The 20039-nt window shown below is 38.2% G+C and overlaps 1 protein-coding gene across 5 annotated transcripts in view; it reads right to left on the reverse strand.

Annotated features, from left to right (window-relative positions):
• Nucleotides 1-20039, reverse strand: part of SHANK2 (SH3 and multiple ankyrin repeat domains 2) — a 489211-nt gene that overhangs the window by 15638 nt on the left and 453534 nt on the right. For 3 of the 5 annotated variants that reach the window (XM_042469292.1, XM_042469286.1, XM_042469309.1), the window contains 3 exons: nucleotides 15756-15886; nucleotides 14620-14731; nucleotides 10260-12672 (listed from right to left, as the gene is read on the reverse strand). In XM_042469292.1, the coding sequence (XP_042325226.1) occupies nucleotides 10260-12672; nucleotides 14620-14731; nucleotides 15756-15886 (2656 nt within the window). Of the gene's footprint in view, nucleotides 1-10259; nucleotides 12673-14619; nucleotides 14732-15755; nucleotides 15887-16110; nucleotides 16171-20039 lie in introns of all 5 variants that reach the window. The other 2 variants (XM_042469278.1, XM_042469300.1) reach the window with 1 other exon arrangement.

Below are 20039 nucleotides of genomic sequence, written 5' to 3' on the forward strand. Positions count from 1 at the left end.
CAACAGAGCATTCTCCTTGGATGTTTAGCTGGAGTGTTGAGGAAATACTTTGGGAGTTATTATAGGGACTAAGAGATATACATAGTGAGGGAGCTGTCACAGCTATCTGTGGAATCTTCACCATGTTTGTTTTCCTGCCTTAACATGTAGGAAGCCATACATGCCTTAAGTGCAAGCTGGATACATGTCTGGTAAAGAATACAATAGCTTCAGGCCACATCAGGGAAGATGAAGCAATTTTGGATAGGAGAGCTTCTGCAAGAGCATCAAAAAGTTGCCTTAAGGAAAGAGGAAGGATACCAGGTATTGGAGACATAAAACATGGAAGAATGTAGCACAGAGAAGCAAAACAAATAGGAAGCATGCTGTGTCTCTGGACTTACACAATGATTCCCACAGACGACGGTTTTGGGCCAGCACTAACAAGTTTCAAAGAGCAGAGAAATGGCCATGGAAGGGCGCACAGATAGAAGGGCCCACAGATTCATTACACTTTCTGGAAGAAGAGGAGTCATGTGTCGCCGGTGGTAAATAACTCCCTAAAGAATGGGATAAGAGATATCAGTGTGTAGACCTAACTTGCTATTTTGTGAGATAAGCTGTCTCTCTGGTGCAAAGCTCCAGGACATGACGGGGCAAACTGGAATGTGTCCAGGGAAGAGTGACCAAACCTTATGAGGAATGACTTAGGGAGCTCAGTATATTTAGCCTGGAGAAGAGAAGACTGAGAGGTGACAACACGGCTATCTTTAAATATCTGAAGTCCTGCCATGTAGAAGAAGGAGCAAATTTGTTTGCTGCTGCTCCAGAGACTATAACATGAACCAAGGGATTCAAATTAAAAGAAATTCCACCTAAATACTGTATTAGGGGATTTTTTATTTTATTTTCTTTGTACTGCAAGAGCTTATCAACAGTGACTTGGAAGACTGCCTTGGAAACTGGCAGAGTCTCCATCTTTGGAGATCTTTAAACAGAGGTTGGATGGGCATCTTTCAGTAGTGCTTTAGTTGTTATTCTGCATGGTAGTGGGTTGGACTAAATGTCCCTTTTGGCCCCTTCTAATTGCAAGAGTTTATGATTCAAGAGGTTTCCCAGGATTCATTAAGCTCACTGACCCCTTCCTTCTGATTCACATGGGAACAAAATGTACTGCCAGAAATAGTACTACAAAGGACTCTGATAGGAAGGTGAAGAACCCTGGGGCAAATGTGATTGTTTTATTACTTCTTTCTCTTGAAAGAAAAGAGAGAAGCGTACTGGAAGTGAATAACCAGTTGTGTTGACAATGTACTATTGCTGGAATGGTTCAGATTGTGTACCGTGGGTTGCACTTCAAAGGAGTTGGGGAGAACATGTTCATTAGGAATCTTGCAAACATAACGATGTGGAGTTTAAACTGCAGTCTGTGATGGAGGTGCACAATATTGCAGGTAACAGACAGAACCAAGTATTGGAGATAAGAATGTAAATGATGCACAGAAAACCATCAATTGGCAGGGAAAACAGCAAAGAGGCAGCTGGAGGGGATGGCCTATGGTTTCAGATGTCTTTGAAGAAAAGAGAATCATAACTGGAATGTAGTAGCAGTATAGTATAACATATTCAAAAGGAATAGACTAAACAAGAAGAGAGGTTTGGGGGGGTTAACATGGGCAGAAGTATCTGTCACTGTAGCTACATCTGATGATACATGATTTCCACTGTCATGTCTTAACAGCAAAACAAAGACTATGGTTGTTATAGTTCCTGAACCATAAAGTGTGACAAGCATACTAGTAGTGAAAACACATGAACAAATTAAGCAGCAGTCTTCAAAACCAACCAGAACCCCCCAAGTATCGTAATACTGAAACCTATGCTACAATAAATCTCTTATTCTTTCAGGTGCCTTGCAACACAATGTTACTAAACCAGTTATAAACTTCAGTTAGACTAAAGAAATAAAGCAACCACACACAATTCCTGTGCAGAAGGTTTCCAATGGAAAGGCAAAACTCACAAAATATTATTCTACACCAGTTCTGTTGAAATGACTGAAAGCAGTGCAAACTTTGGTCAACTGTATCCTCAATGATTGTTTCTCAGCCTACCTGATGTGGGGGTAATTACATCAGGGTGACAAGATGTCATAACTACACTGAAGGACAAGGTGCTGCAAAATGTAGGACATTACAAAATAAAAGCTCAAAAATAATATAGATATAAATTCATTTCATATGGTTTATTTACAGTATGGTGTAGTGATTGGCCTATAATTCTGGGGATCAGGGTTCAATTCCCAGCTTGGCCATGCAATCCACTGAGTGATCTTAGGCAAATCATATGTTCTTAGCCTCAGGGAAGGCAATGGTGAACTTCCCCTGAACAAATCTTGCCAAGAAAACTCCATAGGTTCATCTTAGGGTTGCCATAAATCAGAAATGAGGGCACACAACAACATTTATTTCTTTCATTTGTCTGTTGTGCTGAAATTAAGGAGAAAAATCCTTTCAACATTTGTGTTGCGTCCTCAAGCAGCCCATTGCCCAACACATTTGCTCTCCTTTTCCCCTTCAAGAAACAAACCTACCCCCTAAGCTCTGGGGACAAGTCTTGTTGGCAGCTGCTCCTAGGAAAAAAAGAACTTTAGAGACATCCATCCTAACCCCCTATTTGCAGCAAGGACAGTCTGCCAACAGGACATGTTTCTCAAAGGGGCACAGCATACGCAATGTTACTCGGTAGGCTTCTTAGTCATGTTCACAATGGAGGACATTTTGGAATTCCTCCTGCATAGAACGTAGGACATGTCCTGGAAAAGGAGGCTGTCTGATCACCCTGAATTATGTGGTAGTGACTGGCACTATATTTGTGTCCATTTGATAAAATTCTTTCTTTCTTTCTTTCTTTTTTTTTAGAAAGTTGCCAGGGACCAGCAATCAATGGCTCAGGGACTGACATTGGTCCAGGGAGCACCACTTTGAGTAGAAACGTCCTAAATTGCCCTGGCAAAGTCAAAATGGCTCAAGATAAGACAGCTTGATTCTCATAATGAGAATGGGTATGACAATAAACAGATGTTGGTGCACAGATGACAATTTTTAAGCAAAAGCTATCATTTACAACAGTGAGATTCCATTTGAAAAGACTAAGGCTGCAGCCCTGGACACACTTACGGTACCTGAGGAAAGCTCAATGAGGTTCATTTCTGACATATGTCAGGTTGCACTGTAAGAGGTCATGTAATTCTTCAATGTTAACTTAATGTTTACCCTCAGGATGAAGTACATCCATTAAATTTAAGACAGAGAAATGTCAGAATGCTCGAAAGTAGTGTTTATGCCACATTTGGGAGCATTTGCACAATCTTTTAGCATGTTGTTCTATGAAATTGCAAGCCTGCCCTAAGACTGACTGACTTCAATAGTATTAATTCTGCAGTCCTAAGGCTTGCTGTGATATTAGCATAGAGGTTAGAGTGTATTGACTATTTCAGCAATAAGATGTTAAAAATAATATCACATTAGCAGCAACCAAGGCCAGCACCAGATGTAGAAGGGCTATCATATGTCGCACCATCCCTGCATGAGTGCTTTGACACTGGCTCTCTCCTCCTTTTCGTTGAGGTAGGCAGGCAGTAGGAAGGTGAAACAGGAGCCAAACACATTAGGCTATCTGGTAATACCAAGGTAGTAATGCTTCAGAGAGACAGTAAACTGGGATCCCACTTTGTGGGTATTAAAATGGCAAACACCAATCATAGACCAACCCAACCCTGAAAGAAGTGCAGCCAACATGATATATTTATCATATCTGTATTTCTCCCTTTAAAGGAGTTTAGAAAGGAAACTGAAATGTACAACTACCCAGTAAATTACTTAGCTAAACAGTTTTGAACCAAATTGGTCTAGCAATAATTCAGTGCTCATAAAATCATAGTTGAAGGAGACTACAAACAAGCGCCATCCAGTCCAAACCCCTGCTGTGCAGGAAGACAAAATCAATGCACCCCTGACAGATGGCCATCCAGCCTCTGTTTAAAAACCTCCAAGGAGGGAGACTCCACCACTGTCTGAGGGAGTGTGTTCCACTGTCAGGAAGTTCCTCCTAATGTTGAGGTGGAATCTCTTTTCCTGGAGCTTGCATCCATTGTTCCGGGTCCTAGTCTCTGGAGTAGCAGAAAACAAGCTTGCTCCATCCTTAATATGACACCCCTTTAGATATTTAAACAGGTCTATCATATCATCTCTTAACCGTCTCTTCTCCAGGCTAAACATACCTAGCTCCCTAAGTCTCTCCTCATAGGTCATGGTTTCCAGACCCTTCACCATTTTGGTGGCCCTCCTCTGGACATGCTCCAGCTTGTCAAAATCTTTTTGAACTGTGGTGCCCAGAACTGGACATAGTATTCCAGGTGGGGCCTGACCAAAAGCAGAATAGAGTGGCACTATTATTTCCCTTGATCTAGACACTATACTTCTATTGATGCAGCCTCACATTGGTCTTTTCAGCTGCCACATCACACTGTTGACTCATGTTCAACTTGTGGCCTACCAGGACTCCTAGATCCCTTTCATGTGTAGTCCTGTAAAGCCAGGTGACTCCCATTCTGTATCTACACATATCTTTTTTTTTCCTACCAAAGTGTAGTACTTTACATTTCCCTCTGTTGAAATTCATTTTATTAGTTTTGGCCCAGCTTTCTAATCTATTCAGGTCATTCTGAATTTTGATCCTCTCCTCTAGGCCTAGGGTTATTAGCTATTTAGTGTCATCTGCAAATTTGATAAGCATGCCCTCTATTCTTTCATCAAAGTCATTGATAAAGGTGTTGAATAGCACTGGGCCCAGAACAGAACCTTGTGGAACCCCACTGGCCACTTCTCTCAAAGATGAAGGGGAGTCATTGCTGAGTCCCCTTTGTGTTTGGCCGCTTAACTGATTATAAATCCACTCAACAGTTGCATCATCTGACCCACATTTTACTAGCTTGTTTACTAGCTCATTTGTTTATTCTTCTTATTCCTGCCCTTTGGGATTCCCAACAAAAAAGACTACTCAGATCCAGAAGATTCCAAACTAGGAACTGTGCAGGCATAAAATCTATTTGTGCAAGTTACAAAGGTTGTGCAGAATAAGCAAATATTCCTTCTGACTCAATCAGTACTGAGACTGATCAGAATCCTATCGGTGATATATGCATGTGTAGTACAGTGTTACATATACATATTTCCTCTTTTGGATGTTGTGAAGAAGATATATAATATGTTCTTGTGCAATGTCCAATCTTCTGCAAAGTAGCCTTCAACTGCTACAGTGATGCCAAGACCATTTTCTGGCAGTTGGGATGGGGAGTGAATTATCCAGGCAGCTAGGAAAAGAGAGTTGATGTCACTTTCCCATCTCTCTTTTTCTGGGTACACAATAGCAGCACGATGCTTCCCACCCTCCCTTGCTCTCGTCCAATAAATGACTTGGAAGCTGCCTTTTGGGACATGGAATTGCAGAAATGGGGTGTTGCACCCTACTCACACAATTCAGGGTTCTGGGCATTGTGTATTTTTGTACTTATTTTCTACTCATTTTTACATATGGCATATTTTCTTGCTGGTCGTCATGACTTATGTCTCTTTTCAAATACATTGACTATAATGTATTAATAGGAACTTTAGGCAAATTAGATATTAATTTCAGCATAACTGAACAAAAACTATGAAGGAAGACATTGTAAAAAACAAGCAAGACACCAGATTTGTCACCCAAAGTATGACAGAAAAGTAGAATGTGCCAACTAGACACCTGTAAACTTATTGTGACCCCATAAGTTTCATAGGGTTTTGTTAGGCAATGAATACTAAAAGATGCTTTGTCATTGCCTTCCTCTGAATAAAGCTTACAGCACCTGGTATTCCCTGGAAGTCTCTCTTCCAAGTGTGAACCAGGCCTGACCCTGTTTAGCAGACTCAGCAGCAATTTCCCACTGTGCACTATTGGAAAACAAGCCAGTGAAAACATTCTGAGGCATTGGTGGCAACTCCATACAGGTTTAAGTGCAACTCAAACTTAAAACCTAAAATATTACAACTTAAACTTAAAAGGTGCATAAACTATACAACTCCTTTCCATTTGGGGGGGGGGGATTGGTACAGCCAGTAAAGACTCTTTCAGTCTTCCTGCACTATTTCTCCATAAAATCTACTAACTAGAAGATATGTGAATCAAGGCTATGTCTTTCATAATCAGCCAGTGGGGAATAACACAGCAAAGCTGCACAATATTAGACATTATTAAGAGCAGGCAATAAAAGACAGACAGTATGATGGCAGCTCCATATTTTTTGTGATGTTTTGTTCTGCACCAAGACTTGCTAAAATGAATGAAAAATAACCTGATAAGGAAAGTGGCTTGTAAATTCTATCAGGATGTAAAATTCCATCCATAATCTCTATCTGCTTCATCTTGGCCTGTGTTAACTCACAATGCTTAAATAAGAGTGCATGTTACAAGCAACACTTTTCAGTGAGTCTGCAAGCAAAATCACTTTCCCCCCTTCCCTTCTGGAAGAGGCTCCTATACAACAGAGAGTCACTGCAGGAACTTTGTTGTTTTCCCTGTATTAAAGAAGGGAAACGGCAATCTTGCAAATTATGGAACATCTTTTTGTTTTTTGAGACCTGGGTCATTAGCTGGATAGGGATGACACAGGGACTGGCCAAGAGCTACACTCATCCTGCAATCCTAACAATACAGCAATTTATCATTCTCTGGCCTATGGTCTTTGATTCTCCATAGTTATTTTGACCCTTTCATCCTGTCAATAATAAATAGACTCTCCTGCTACTAGGCTCCAATGCTTTGGTTCATTATCAATTCCATTTCCTCCTAACTCACAGCTTATTCAGATCTCCGCTTTTTACAGCACTCTACTTTTCTCTTTCTTCTCACATATCACTTCCTGTTGTCAAGTGTGATATGATTTATCCAGAGCACCTCCTTCTCCAAGAGATCTACTTTTGCATTAAACAACTGACAGCATTGCTTCCTTGGCTATTTGAAAATCCAGGAGTTAAAATATTTGCCGTTCCTCAGTCAGAGGATTTATCATCATGTGCAATGCAATTATGGTCTAAATGCCTACAGCAGAATTAGCTGAAATCTAATATGTGATATTCAAGTACACCTTCTGCTTTTGGTTCTTGTTGCTAGATTACAATGCTTAAGCCAGCAGCAGCTGCAAATAGCAGAATTGTTCTGGCAAGCCTAAGTTCTGAATCTAGTAACACCTTCTTTTTGACATCCCATGTCCTGACTAGCCTCTCAAGCAACTGTTTTTCCTTTGTTATCTTCCTAAATCTTCCTATCTGATCCAGTCATATCTGTACCTTTTTGTCTAGGTTTTTTTTTTATCATGTCTTAGGCAGTACCACAACCTTACTTCAGCTTTCTGCCTCTGGATGTCCTGCACCTTAGTTGCCCTGCAATTCAGGATCTCTTTCTAATTCCCACTCTCTCCCTCTGTGAATCAGTAATTCAGCCAAGTCACCTATCACACAGAAACTGCACTACCATAGTTTAAACATCTGAAAATTCCATACTATCACAGTAAAGACAGACTTTATTGTCTTAAGTACAATACAATTTGGATTGTGCATGTGATTTCTGGCCTTGAATTCACTAATGTTTAGGCATGGTTAACTTTTGCTAATTTAATCTTTAGGCAAACTGCTATACATTGCCAGAGTGCTACAGGTGCCGCAAATTTATGTAAGGAAGTATATAATACTGGACACACAGAACTCATTTTAAAGGATGACTACCACTTCTGGATAGTATGATCTAATCAGAATTACAAATGAAAAACAAATACAAAAACAAAAAATAACCCACAAAATGATAAAATGCATGGTTTTAAAAAAAACAACAACCAAAAACCACAGAAGGCACAATGTAGAACAGTCTATGCCTTTGGTCGTCACTTACTTCATGGCAGTTCAGCATGACCCTCTTCTGTTAACGGCAGTCATGAGAGCAAATAAAATGACAAAATGGAATGACTGAGACACTATAAAATTACAAAGCAAAAGCATCTGCAAAATTGGCAGACAAACAGTTAACAAGATGGAGTGACAGTAATGGACACAATAAAGTTCAACTTAAAAACATCTCTTAATCGTTGGATTATTTACAAACCTGTAAAGTTATCTAGTTTAAAATTGGCAAACTGAAAATGTCACAATGAAAATCACGATCTCACTTGTTGTCATTGCTATTATCAATAACAGCAGCAGGATCACTGTCACCAACATCACCATCTAGGGCTGACTGTGTCCAATATGTTGATACTAAGGCAGTCACAATTCAATAAATTGCCTGCTATGTTCAGTCATTACTAACATTTACAATATACCAAACCCCCCATAGCATATCCCAATGGGAATCAGAAGAACCAAATCTACCCTAAATGAGACAGTTAATAGCTTCATATTAGCAATGCTATAGCTACTATTGTTAAGCCCCAATAGTTCCATTATCAACACAGCAACTCTCTTCTGCTTTAGAATGAAACTGATGCTGATTCTACTCTAAACTGTTCACTAGCCTTTTTGTTTCATTCTATATAGCCACTTGTTTCATTCTGTTTGAATCCAGTGATTCACTGGGCCCTGAAACATTAAGTTCCTAAGCAACTTCTGGTTCAAGGCATGTTAAACTGTGATCCATTTATCTAGTTAGTTTTGGGTGGGAGTGGCAATTCAAGTTTAAAAAAAGAACACACATTCTCCATTCAACTTGTGTTCAAAGGAAAGTATTGGTTTCGATGTCTTCAAATCAGTGACAGCAACAAATTTGGCAGTGCAACAGCTTGAGGGGAGAGGTGAACCAATGCATATCCATCTCCACCCCAGGAAGTTGCCCATATTTGATTTATAGTTTGCATTTATCTACAGAATTCATTTGTTGTTTGGCAACAAATAAATGTAACTATTCACTTTGATATTTGCTTTTGTGAATGTAAGATTAAACCAGAGAAAGAAAATGAAGGGGAAAAAAAAAGAGAAAATACAAGCTTACAAATAAATGCAAGGAAAGGGGATGGGTCTAAGAAATACTTTTATAAAATGCACTGAGCCATGCAAAACCCTTCCTTATTAATTTTGCAGTTAGATTGGTAACTAACACGAGAAGAAATTCATATGTAATGCAGTGTAAATGTTTAAGCATTCATGTACGGATCTGGTGTTTACTGGGCAACGGCAAGCCCAATATAGTGGATAAGCAGCTAAAACAATTATGCTTAAAGAAATTTGTGATGAGGAAGCTCCACAGAGGCATGTATGCACTGTCTTCTCATTTGTTTCATTTGTTTGATTTCTACTACCATTTTGAGGGAGCACAATCACAGGAACTGGACATCTATGCTTATGGGCCTCACTGTAGGGGCACTTATATAAGATCTGTGCTGCATGGAAAGGCACTTCTACTTTTCTACTACAATATAAAGCCTGTCACAAATTGCTAAAAGTCTGGCCTGGGATACTGCTAGTAAATTAGATATAGCAGGCTCACATTTCTTATTCTCATATACCATATGTTCTTCTCTTTATGGTTGTTCCAATTAAAGAATTCAAACCAAATTAATGAATGAACGATGCTTATTTTACAGAAATACCTGAAGTGGCTAGATTTGGATATTTAAAAAAAAACAAACCAAGTTGTAGCCTAATTTTGCATCTCTTCGCTCCCAAGTAGTGATGTCTATATAGTAAGTCACATTTCTGAGATGTGTTATTTCAGAAAAGTAAAAGTAAAGTGGAATTGTTCATATAGAAGAAGTTTCCTTTTCTTTAAAAAAGCAAAGCAGATTCTGGCTGGAAATCAGAGTCTTGGTACATGCAGAAAACACAGGATATTGCTCACTCTCTGCTCTTTTTAGGTCCAGAGAGTCGCTGGATCCTTCTGAGTGGCTTTTTGGAGGGTGCAAGTTATTGCTAGAAAGCTTCCAAACCTTGGTTCCTAAGTAAAACAACATATGAGACCTTTGGATTTTAGCTTTTATGCTGAAAAGTAAACACAAATGCAAAGAAAAATGAAAAAAAGGTTATCCACTGCGCTATGCATCTAACTTCTTTTGTAGATTGTTAGGAATGTATAAAACAAAAATAAACAAAACACACACAACCCGGAATATTAGTACCATACATTTTTATCAGAATGATGAAAACCAAGCCAATTTTTACTTAAAATAGTATAGACTTAAAAAAAATAGTTGTATTTACCTTGTACTAAGACTTGCAGCTTTTGTTCCTGTAGGTGACTCCATTCCTTCCCCTGGCTTTGAGGATTTCTCTCTGTTCATTTGTTGTAGTATTGAGTTCAATTCACTAATAACATTAGCCTTTGGGCCTGAGAGAACTGGGCTTTTAACCTCCGTTACATCACCCCATAGCTTAGAAGTTCTTTGCTGTACAACTTTAGCCATACCGGGCTGTGCGCTGATAGGAGGTGGGGGTGGAGCAGGTGGAGGAATAACAAAACTATCTACAGTTTCTTCAATTAGCGCATCCTTGTAAAGTGCATTGCTTTTGTTGATTATGGGCTTCATTTTTGGCTTAGGAGGTACTGGGGGTTTGTCCACCAGAAATGTTTGCCCATCTGCATAGACAGTACAAGTATCCAAGTTCTCACCACCTTCAGAAGATAAGGTAGAGATACTGGACACAGTTGAGATAGTGCTGGTTGTCTCTAGGTGATGGTCACTACCGCTTCGACTGTCCACCTCTTCAATCCCAGAGTCAGTGACATTATCAAAATTTTCAGGGGGTGGTAAAAAAGAGGCAGGCATACAGTTTGAAAGACCCGCTGATTTCTTACTGTCTATTGAATTTGAGGGCTGAATGGGATTGAATGAAGTTGATGGAGTTCCATTTTTTCTCTGTTTCAGCAAGTCTGTTAGTGCAGAGCCTGGAACTGTATGGTCATCAGGGATATCAAAACTGTTAGCAAATTCTAAAGGAGGAGGTAATGGCTCAGTAAAGATGAAATCTTCATCAAGATCAACAGATGCTAAAGGAGGTGGAGGGATACGGAATGGCAAAATAATAGGCTCATCAACAGATCCAACAGCTACAATTGTTTTGCAAGGAGATGCAGGTGGCTCAGGCATGACAGTATCATCTAGTCCACTTTCTGCTGTTTCTGTGCTTTCCTGCATTTCTGGTGGAGGCTTTTCAGTATTTACATCTGTCTCAGCACTTTCCTCTTCACTTTCAGGCATATTGCTAGACTGAGCTGTGTCTACTGTATGAACCATGAGCAAACCAGCTGTTTTCTGTTGTGAGGTATCCACAATGTTTATCAGCATGTTCTTCTTTTCTTCTGGCCTCCTCTCTTTTGACATATCTATCTCATATTTGTTCTCCGTCTCCTGTCTTCTTAGGGGACCACGTGTGTTTTGCCTAGCAATGGTAGCTGTCACTGGAAATGAAGCTTCAATATTGGATCTCATCTTTGTATCAATGTAAAGGGGTTTATTAAGGTCCGCTTTGCCAGATTCTCCTTTTCCTGGAATTTGTTGGGTTTGCTCTTTCATCGCTCTATCTCTGGCCGAAAGGGCAAGGGCTAAAGGTGAATTTGGATCCAGTAATTTCCCTGTGAGTGGATGAACATAGTTATCCAAACCGGACATACCAGCATTCTGAGTTGCCAATGCATTGTTTTCCGAACCCATTGTTGTTTGGGCTGAAGAATTTGGTATCCTTGCATCACTCTGATTACTTGATTCACTACTATTGAAAATATTTTCAGACTCTCTAGGTGCTGGGATAGGAGACTGTGAAACAAGTTGCCTAAAACTGTCTTCATTACTAAACATTCCCTCATCACTAAACTTAGACTGTCTCATACGTGGTGTTGGAGGTGTTAAACCAACATCCTCATCACCCAAATCTGTGGAAAGGAAAGCTGGAGAGTTACGCCTGGCTTCTAATCTTTTCTCCCTGTCCCTCACTGCTCCAGCAATGGCTGCTGCAAATGGACTACTGACAGTCAAGTTATCTTCAGGTCTGAGCTGTCCTGGTTGCTCTGAAGATTGTGGGTCAATTTCCATGCTGCTTCCTTGACTACTTTTCCCACTACTGCTGGTAGATGGCTCTTTAACAATGATGGTGGGAATTGGAATGGAGCAGGTTTTTTCTGGACTATCCTCAACATTAGATTGCTTCACTAGCATTCCCTTCCGTCTCGCTGGCTTGGCTGGGACATACACTGCTTTGCTTGCTATTTTTCCAACTTCAGAGTATGGGTTTTCCGGCATCTGACCTCTCTTGTTTCTGAAGCTTGCCTGAGTTGCGGCATTTCTGCTATATAAGTCCTCAGAATCTAGAGAATAACGGTCCATCTCTCTCCGGTAATATATGCCTTTGTCCCTTATCACTGTCCCCATATTTTCAGATCTACCTGAAACAGCTATCTTTGAACCTGAATTCTGATTAAATGCAGGCTTAATTGTTCCATATATTCTAGCCATTGGAGATTTGGGAGAGTTGTAAAGAGAAGGAGAAGGAGGTGGTGGTGATGGAGGTAAAGACTGTGGTGGAGGAGGGATATCTTCAGAGGTGTCTGGCATGGATAGACTTCTAGTAAATTTTAGCATGGGGGGAGCCAAAAATTGCCGTTCTTCCTCTGTTATCCCTTTAAAAAAATCACAAGCTACAATGTTTAAGTTGTCCTTGTATTTCAATTAGCATCCACCCTCACCAAAGTCATAGTAAACAAATTACAGCCAATACTGTATTACGCATACTATGTACTGCATGGTCTTATTATATGTCTACACTAGTGCTCCTTTTGTGCACACCTTACATTTATACTTTGGTAGTTTCAGTATCCCCCTGCTGATTTTTCTTACATATTTGCACAGACAACTGCATTCAGCCAGTATGCTGTTCTAAGCTGTGCATAAAAGGAGAAGTGCTGGCCAAGGCTGGTGCAAGATTTGACAAAGAAAGAACGGGAAAGCTTTTTTTTTAAGAGCATGTATGTTCAGTCAGTGAGCATTTGTGAACAGATAGCCATGCATGAAATAAAACAAAACAATGTTACTGCCTTAAAAAAGCAAGTGGACTGACAGGCATTGTGGAACATTTGTCCAAATTAACATAAGGAACATGGTAGCAAAACTGCTCCCTGGGGTACTAAATTTCATGCTGGAAAGAACAGAAGTACTAATTATAATTTTATGAGCTACCTGTGGAATTTTTGAGTGCAAATACAAACACTAGCTGTTCCTTATGTAGACAACCTCTCAAATCTGTAATAATATCAACAAAAACAACAACAGCAATAGTGAAGTATCTATCAGGCACAGCCAAGACCACAACAAGTTGTAAGTTGAAAAAACTAGGAATCCTAGTTGTGCAACATGGGGTTGTTTGGTAAATCTCTCTGTGTTTGAAGCATACAATACTATTTTCAGTCAGTAGGTCACTATAGAATTGCAGACACACACCCCTTTACTGTGGAACAGCCTTGCTGTAGGCAAGAAGTGGGCTGACTGTTTTACATGGAGTTGTAGAGGAACAGCAAAGTAGAGTGGGGTCATGCCTGGGATGCCCATAACCAAATGTTGTTTGGATGATGTCTGCACTATGTCTCCAACTCTGATAGCTATACAACTTTATTTTAAGACTTCCTTGTAACAATTTAAGAGCTACTCCAAACCTTTCAAAGCCAGTAAGTTCACTGGCAATGATGACTGTGCTCATTATAATAACAAAACTGACTATTTAGTTATGGACATGGCACGTAAATTGAGAAGATGCCTTCTTTTCCGTTCTTACATGTGATTGCTATTCTGGAAAAACCAGCACATGCAGTAACGGGATATTCAAATCATGTTATTTGAATATATAGCCAACTCACTATCATTTGAAAAAACAGGCCAGCTTTATAGTGCAAAATCATATTTGATTAATTTGACTGAATATATGCTGTTTACTTACTGTATAAACAAGAACCTCTAAAATAAAGTGTATCAATATTAACAAATATGATATATGCTTTCTTAATACTCATGGTCATTACTTTGAATTAAAAAAGACCAATTCATTTTATCATAGACACTTAGATTATTAAATATCAATCTCATATTACTTCTAGATATTTTGTCTTCTGTAATAGAAAAGTCAAAATAGTGAATAGGATCTTGAAACTTTTTTAAATATACATATGTGCCCAGTTTTGATTGAAATATCAAATAAATTTTAAAAATGAATAAATTAAATCTGTGTTTGGGAATTCTTGATAAGGGCAATCTACCATCTATTAGCTTGATAATTCTTTATTTGGATTTTAAAATCATGTTCACTAGATTCTGAGGAATGAGGAGTTTTATAAGTAAAAAATAATAAAATATAAATTGCTAAAGGAATATTATGTTGCAAAGATGAATTTTAATTCAGACACTCAGACATGCTTACAAAATACAATGCATTCCAATTATTGCTGGTAATTTGACCAAGTTTCAAAGCTAATTAATGAATAAATGCATTAGATACAAGATCAGTGAAAAGGCTAAAAACAATAATTAGAAATAAAAGAAGGATTTAGCCAACAAATACATAGAAAGTGATATTTTACCTATTGATTTTTGTCTTCTTACTGTACCTCGTGGTACACCCAGAAATGGGCCTTGTGTACTCCCAGGTACTGTAGGTGGCATCACAGCAATTCCTTGTCTATCATACATGGACTATAAAAACAAAACAATTAAGTAAGTCCAAGGCCTATCTATATATCATTTAAAATCCCAATTCATCCTCTCATAATTCCAGTGTTACATAATGTTATTTATAGCATGTTCACTGTTGCTCCACTACACTTCTGGAAATGTGTATATTTCTGGCCACACAATTAGAAAACACTGTGTGCTGGTGTTCAGCTGAACACATATTACAGTTCGAGAAGTAATGTAACTTTTCCTACTCAGAAGAGTGGAAGATATATGTTACTGAAGCAGCATTGGAGCAACTACAGAAGGTTGTGGCAACTACATATAATCAAAGTTTTGAATTCAGAGACATAGCCATGTTAGTCTGGAATATTAGTATGCAAAGATCTCTTGTAGCACTTTTGCAACTGTAGACGATGCTGTAGTATAAGCTTTTGCTGTGCATGCTGCTGTTTAATAATATGGAGTGTGATCATCTGTGTTTTTCCCCATCTATAGGGGCCCCCACAATGGACTTACTATAGATGAGCAGCATCCACGGCATTTTAATTTTTAACTTTGAGAAACAAGTGGGACAGCTGGCCATATTTGTCCAGTTTTAGTGATATCGTTTTTTAAATATTTAAAAGTAAGGTATTACAAATGCATTACTAATAATTAAAAATAGTTTTGATGGCCTGTTACAGACTGCCAAAATAAAGCTGCTTCGGTTCACTTTGGAGGTATGCTGTTTAAATGATGCATGCATCCTAAGAATCCAGAAGCTGCACCAAAGCTGCACTCCAGTGCTTAGGAATGGAGTGTGGCTTTGGTGCGACCTCCGGACTCTTAGGACCCATGCATCATTTAAATAGCATGTCTCCAAAGAGACCCGAAGCAGCTTTATTTTGGCAGTCTGTAACAGGCCATAGTTTCTTTGAAAATAAGGAATGTGAACAAATTAATTTGTAATTTAACATCTCAGAATGTTAACATCTCCAAGCTTATTCTTACTTCATCCTTATTCAGTCAAAGAATCACAGCTCTAAGGACAACCATCACTTACATTCATATCTGTAGCTGAGGGAAAACATCTACTAGAAGGTCGTTGCTTAATTGTTGCCACTCTTGAGTCTACACCTGCATTGTCTGGAATTCTTGATGGCTTGGAAACTGGTACTATTTCATCGACTTTATCTGTAACACAGAGGTATTTGCTAAAATAAATCTAATTTGTCCAAAAACTGAAAATCTTATAAGTATAAAATAAAGAATTCAATTTTTAAAAAATGCAAAGAAAAAAGGGGATTTTGGCATTTTAACAAGGCAATGCTTGAGCATTGTAAATCGTGCAAGCCAAGCACTTTCATTACTGCTGCATGCATGCTTTAGTTTTAAGCCTGCATGCATTTAATGTTTACTTAGTGTGACTCGAAAAACAATCCTCTTCTTCAAACCTTCAAAATGTGAAGGGAAAATATCTATATAGAAATGGAAAGAAAACCTTTAGAAATAAAATATCTTTAGAGCACTGTTTCACACAGCAGTGACTAGAATTTAGTGAAATTTTAGACAATAAAAGATATTTTAAGTGCTCTTTATACCATTTCTTTGTATTCTACTCCTGATACACATCTATTAGGCAAAACAATCTTGTACTACTGTAACGTAACTTTTTTTAGTATCTTAAATATGCAACTGCTCCATAATTTAATTTCTCTGTTGATTTCTAGCCCCAATGAGAAAAAAAAAATCAAAATTCATTTCTTAGAACTTTCCTATAAGCCTCATAACTCTTCTCTCAGACTTGACTTTCACAGAAATGCTATTAGTAATGAACCACTTTCTTTAATCATGGACAGCAATATTCCTGCATTTGTCTATGCATAAATGAGCAGTAGAACAATTCCACTACCGGCTCGGATTGTGCTATGGAGTGAAAAGTATTTTCAAAGAGGGATGGCTTTGAAATTGTGATCTGAGGTCATGATAGAACTCAGATCACTGTGGACAAAAAACAGGAAAACTGGCCTGCATCGGAGAAAAGAAAGCAGCTCATCATGAACAAAATTGTAGTGATCATCATCCCGCAATTTTAAATTTAAATTTAACAACATATATTTTATCTACACCCTCAGTACCTCAGGAAAATGTGGACATAATTGATGCAATATAAGACACAACTAATTACAATCACAAACCAAAATAGATGTAACTACTATCAGTGTTAATATATTTTCAAGATGCAAAAAATAATTCCAAACCTAACTTACTCTGCGACTAGATGATAACCATACAAATATGCCTTACCATTTATTCTTGGCCACATCGTCAGTGCCAATACATACATCATGCAATCAGATTATTCATATGCACTATTTGAAGATTTTTTCCCCAAACACATGTAGAATACCATAATCAAATTTGCAAAACATACCTCCTAACTATAGGGTTTTGGATACACAGCTTATGTGCATATATATTAAAAGTTGTGTAAGTGTTGGAATAATTCCACAGCCTGTCAATATTCTTCCCCACTCATCTTTAACAACTGGCGCCTTAAAGTCATCACACTTTTCTGGTTAATTGTCCTTGAATTGTATAGAATACCTGCATTACAATTTCCTTTAGGAACAAAGAAAAACTGGTTCCTTAATTAGCAACACCTCAGTTTTCCACATTCCACCTATGCAAAGGCAGTGTCACTTATACAAATGCAAAGGATCATTCTCAATTTCTCACCAGCAAAGAACAAAAAAGTCTGATTTAGAATGGAATAAAGACCAGAACAAGACTAGTTAAATGAAGATCCAGAGCCCTATGTGTGCTGTAATATGCACCGGTAGCCCAGGCATGTTTAGGCATTTGTTAGTTCACTTTAATGCACAGGGTAGATCCACATGCTTTGATGTCAAACATACCCCCCACCACTGCCATACACAAGGAAAATTTTGGGCTAGGTGAGTTCTATGGATGTATCGGAGCCTTTGTGCTCATGACTGACAGTTGCTGGATCAAGGCAATGGTGTTTAAAGAAGAGGAATAACTCTTAACATATTTAGCTGAAAAGATAACTGCCCTGGAAAAGACTATTCTTAAATCACTGGGAAGGTTCTAGATCAACTCAGTGTTGTAGAACTGAAAAAATACAGTTGACTGAATCCAATTTTATGGTAGCAGGGTGAAAATCCCCATTTGTGCAGTTCTGCTGGATAACACCTTTGTGCAAGTGATTTTGCCACCAGTTGCACAAAATGGGCCTGGAACTAATTGCACACCTGGTTGTGCAAGATGTTGTTTAACCACTGGCTCAACCTCTTGTACAATTGATTCTTACATAACCAGTGCCACAAATGCTTTGTAGACCTTCCTGTGCAACTGCTTTGCACAGGTGTTTGAGCAATAAAAACTTACAGACAGCACCCTTGTACTAACTCTAAAAATGTGGAACCTCTAATACAATGACATTGTGGGATACAGGCCTAAATGACCAGTAAATATTAATTATCTGCTTCCTACAAGCTCTATTTTTTGTTTTCTTTAAACAAAATAAAATGATATGATACACTTGTACTAAATTTAGCAGTATGTCTTTCAAATTATGGCTGAAGTTTTTGATTTGCAATGGCATATAAACCCTACTTGTGTCATTTCCAGTATTACTGTATGCTAGTGTATCCACTATCAAGAACATCAAGCAAAGACTTCATATTAAGCTCTCTAGTCCTGCAAGTAATCCTTTTAGGGTCAATTGTGAAAGATTTTGAATATGGGAAGTATTTGTTATTCACAATTATGCACAATTCCACACAAAAATAATAACTTTTGTAAGTGAATAGATACGCATAACCGCACACCTAGCAAGACAATGAAAATTAGAGAGAAGAATGAAGAGGCTTTGACTGATAATCAGAAGAGCATGGACATATTTACTTTGGAAATGATGAAAACCATGCATACCTCAGCTACTCATGTTGCAAAGCAGTACTGGAAATCTGATTGAAGGATTGCATCTGACTACAATATCCATTTGCAAGCGTTTGTAACACAGTCCAATATTGCCATCACATATTAGGTTAGTGGGAAGCTTTATCTTTTGTTGATCTTATAGCTTTATTTTTTCCAGCTCATTTCTTGCCCTTCAGCTTCTCCCACTCATGGTGGGTATTACAACCCTTTCCAAATGTAGATAATTACAGCTCAAGCAAATTGGAATGGGGAGAGGAAAATGCGGTTCCATACCTTACTATAAAAACCATACATCAATTGAACGAAAATTGTAATTGTAGTTCTGACAGCACTGTTAGATGCAATTTTGCAGTACTTTTCTTTTCTTTTTTTAATGAGCACAATGAAGTAATAAAATCGAGTGTACTAAATCTCATTAAATTAAATTTAGACTGAAGAATCCGTAAAATTGTAGAAGTTTAACAGGGTCTGGAATATTTGCCACTTAAAATCCCTAGTTTCACCATACTTTTAGAATGACATAGTGCAACTAAAAACATTCATTCTATTTCACAGTCAGGCTGAAAGACTCCTCTCCTTTTGGAAACACAGAAAAAGCAAGAGGTAAAAAAGATATTAAGGCTGCATAGGAATTTGAAAACATTGTTTTCAAATTCCTATGCAAATTCTATCAGACTAGATTTTCTTGACAAACACCTGCTAGTTGACATTTCCCCCTTGATTTTAATTGTTGAGAATGACTCTTACATGCTTCAGTTTGAAATTTATTTATTTATGAAGGTATCTATAAAATGTCAAACAAATGAACAAAATATAAAAACAGGCACAGATGGGGCGCAAGTGATATGCAGGTGCAAAAGATTGCACCTGTCAGATAAGGTGCATTTGAGCATACAATCAAGATAGGCCACCCATGAATATATTTTTAAATAATGTTACAGTTCTAGTTTGTCTGAAGACAAATATTTGAACAAAAATTGCGCCTGCAAAGTGCCTGTAGTAGAGTTAGCCCACACCAGCTGCATTTCATCATCAGCCCAGTCACTTAGCAAAAAGCAGCCACAAGCAAATCTTTCACTAAGGAGCATATTATGGCTGGTTTGTACTGCAGCAAAATGCTTCCTGTGCCTGATTTTCTTTTTATTCAGAGAAAGGGATGCTTTAGGATGCATTGGAAAGGATGATCCACACACATTTGAGAATCTATAAACTCAAGATTTAATTATGGGTTTGACAAATTTGATCTCATGGCTCTTTAGGAAAACTAGTTCAAAAATGGAACAGGAAAGTCAACTAGGAACTATGTTGTGCATGTAATAGTAGAAGCAACCACTGCCCAGTTTGCTGCTGAAAACTGGATCTTTAAATAATAATCTAAAAT

Source organism: Sceloporus undulatus, chromosome 1 (genome assembly GCF_019175285.1).
Source record: "Sceloporus undulatus isolate JIND9_A2432 ecotype Alabama chromosome 1, SceUnd_v1.1, whole genome shotgun sequence".
Classification (NCBI taxonomy): Eukaryota; Metazoa; Chordata; class Lepidosauria; order Squamata; family Phrynosomatidae; genus Sceloporus; species Sceloporus undulatus.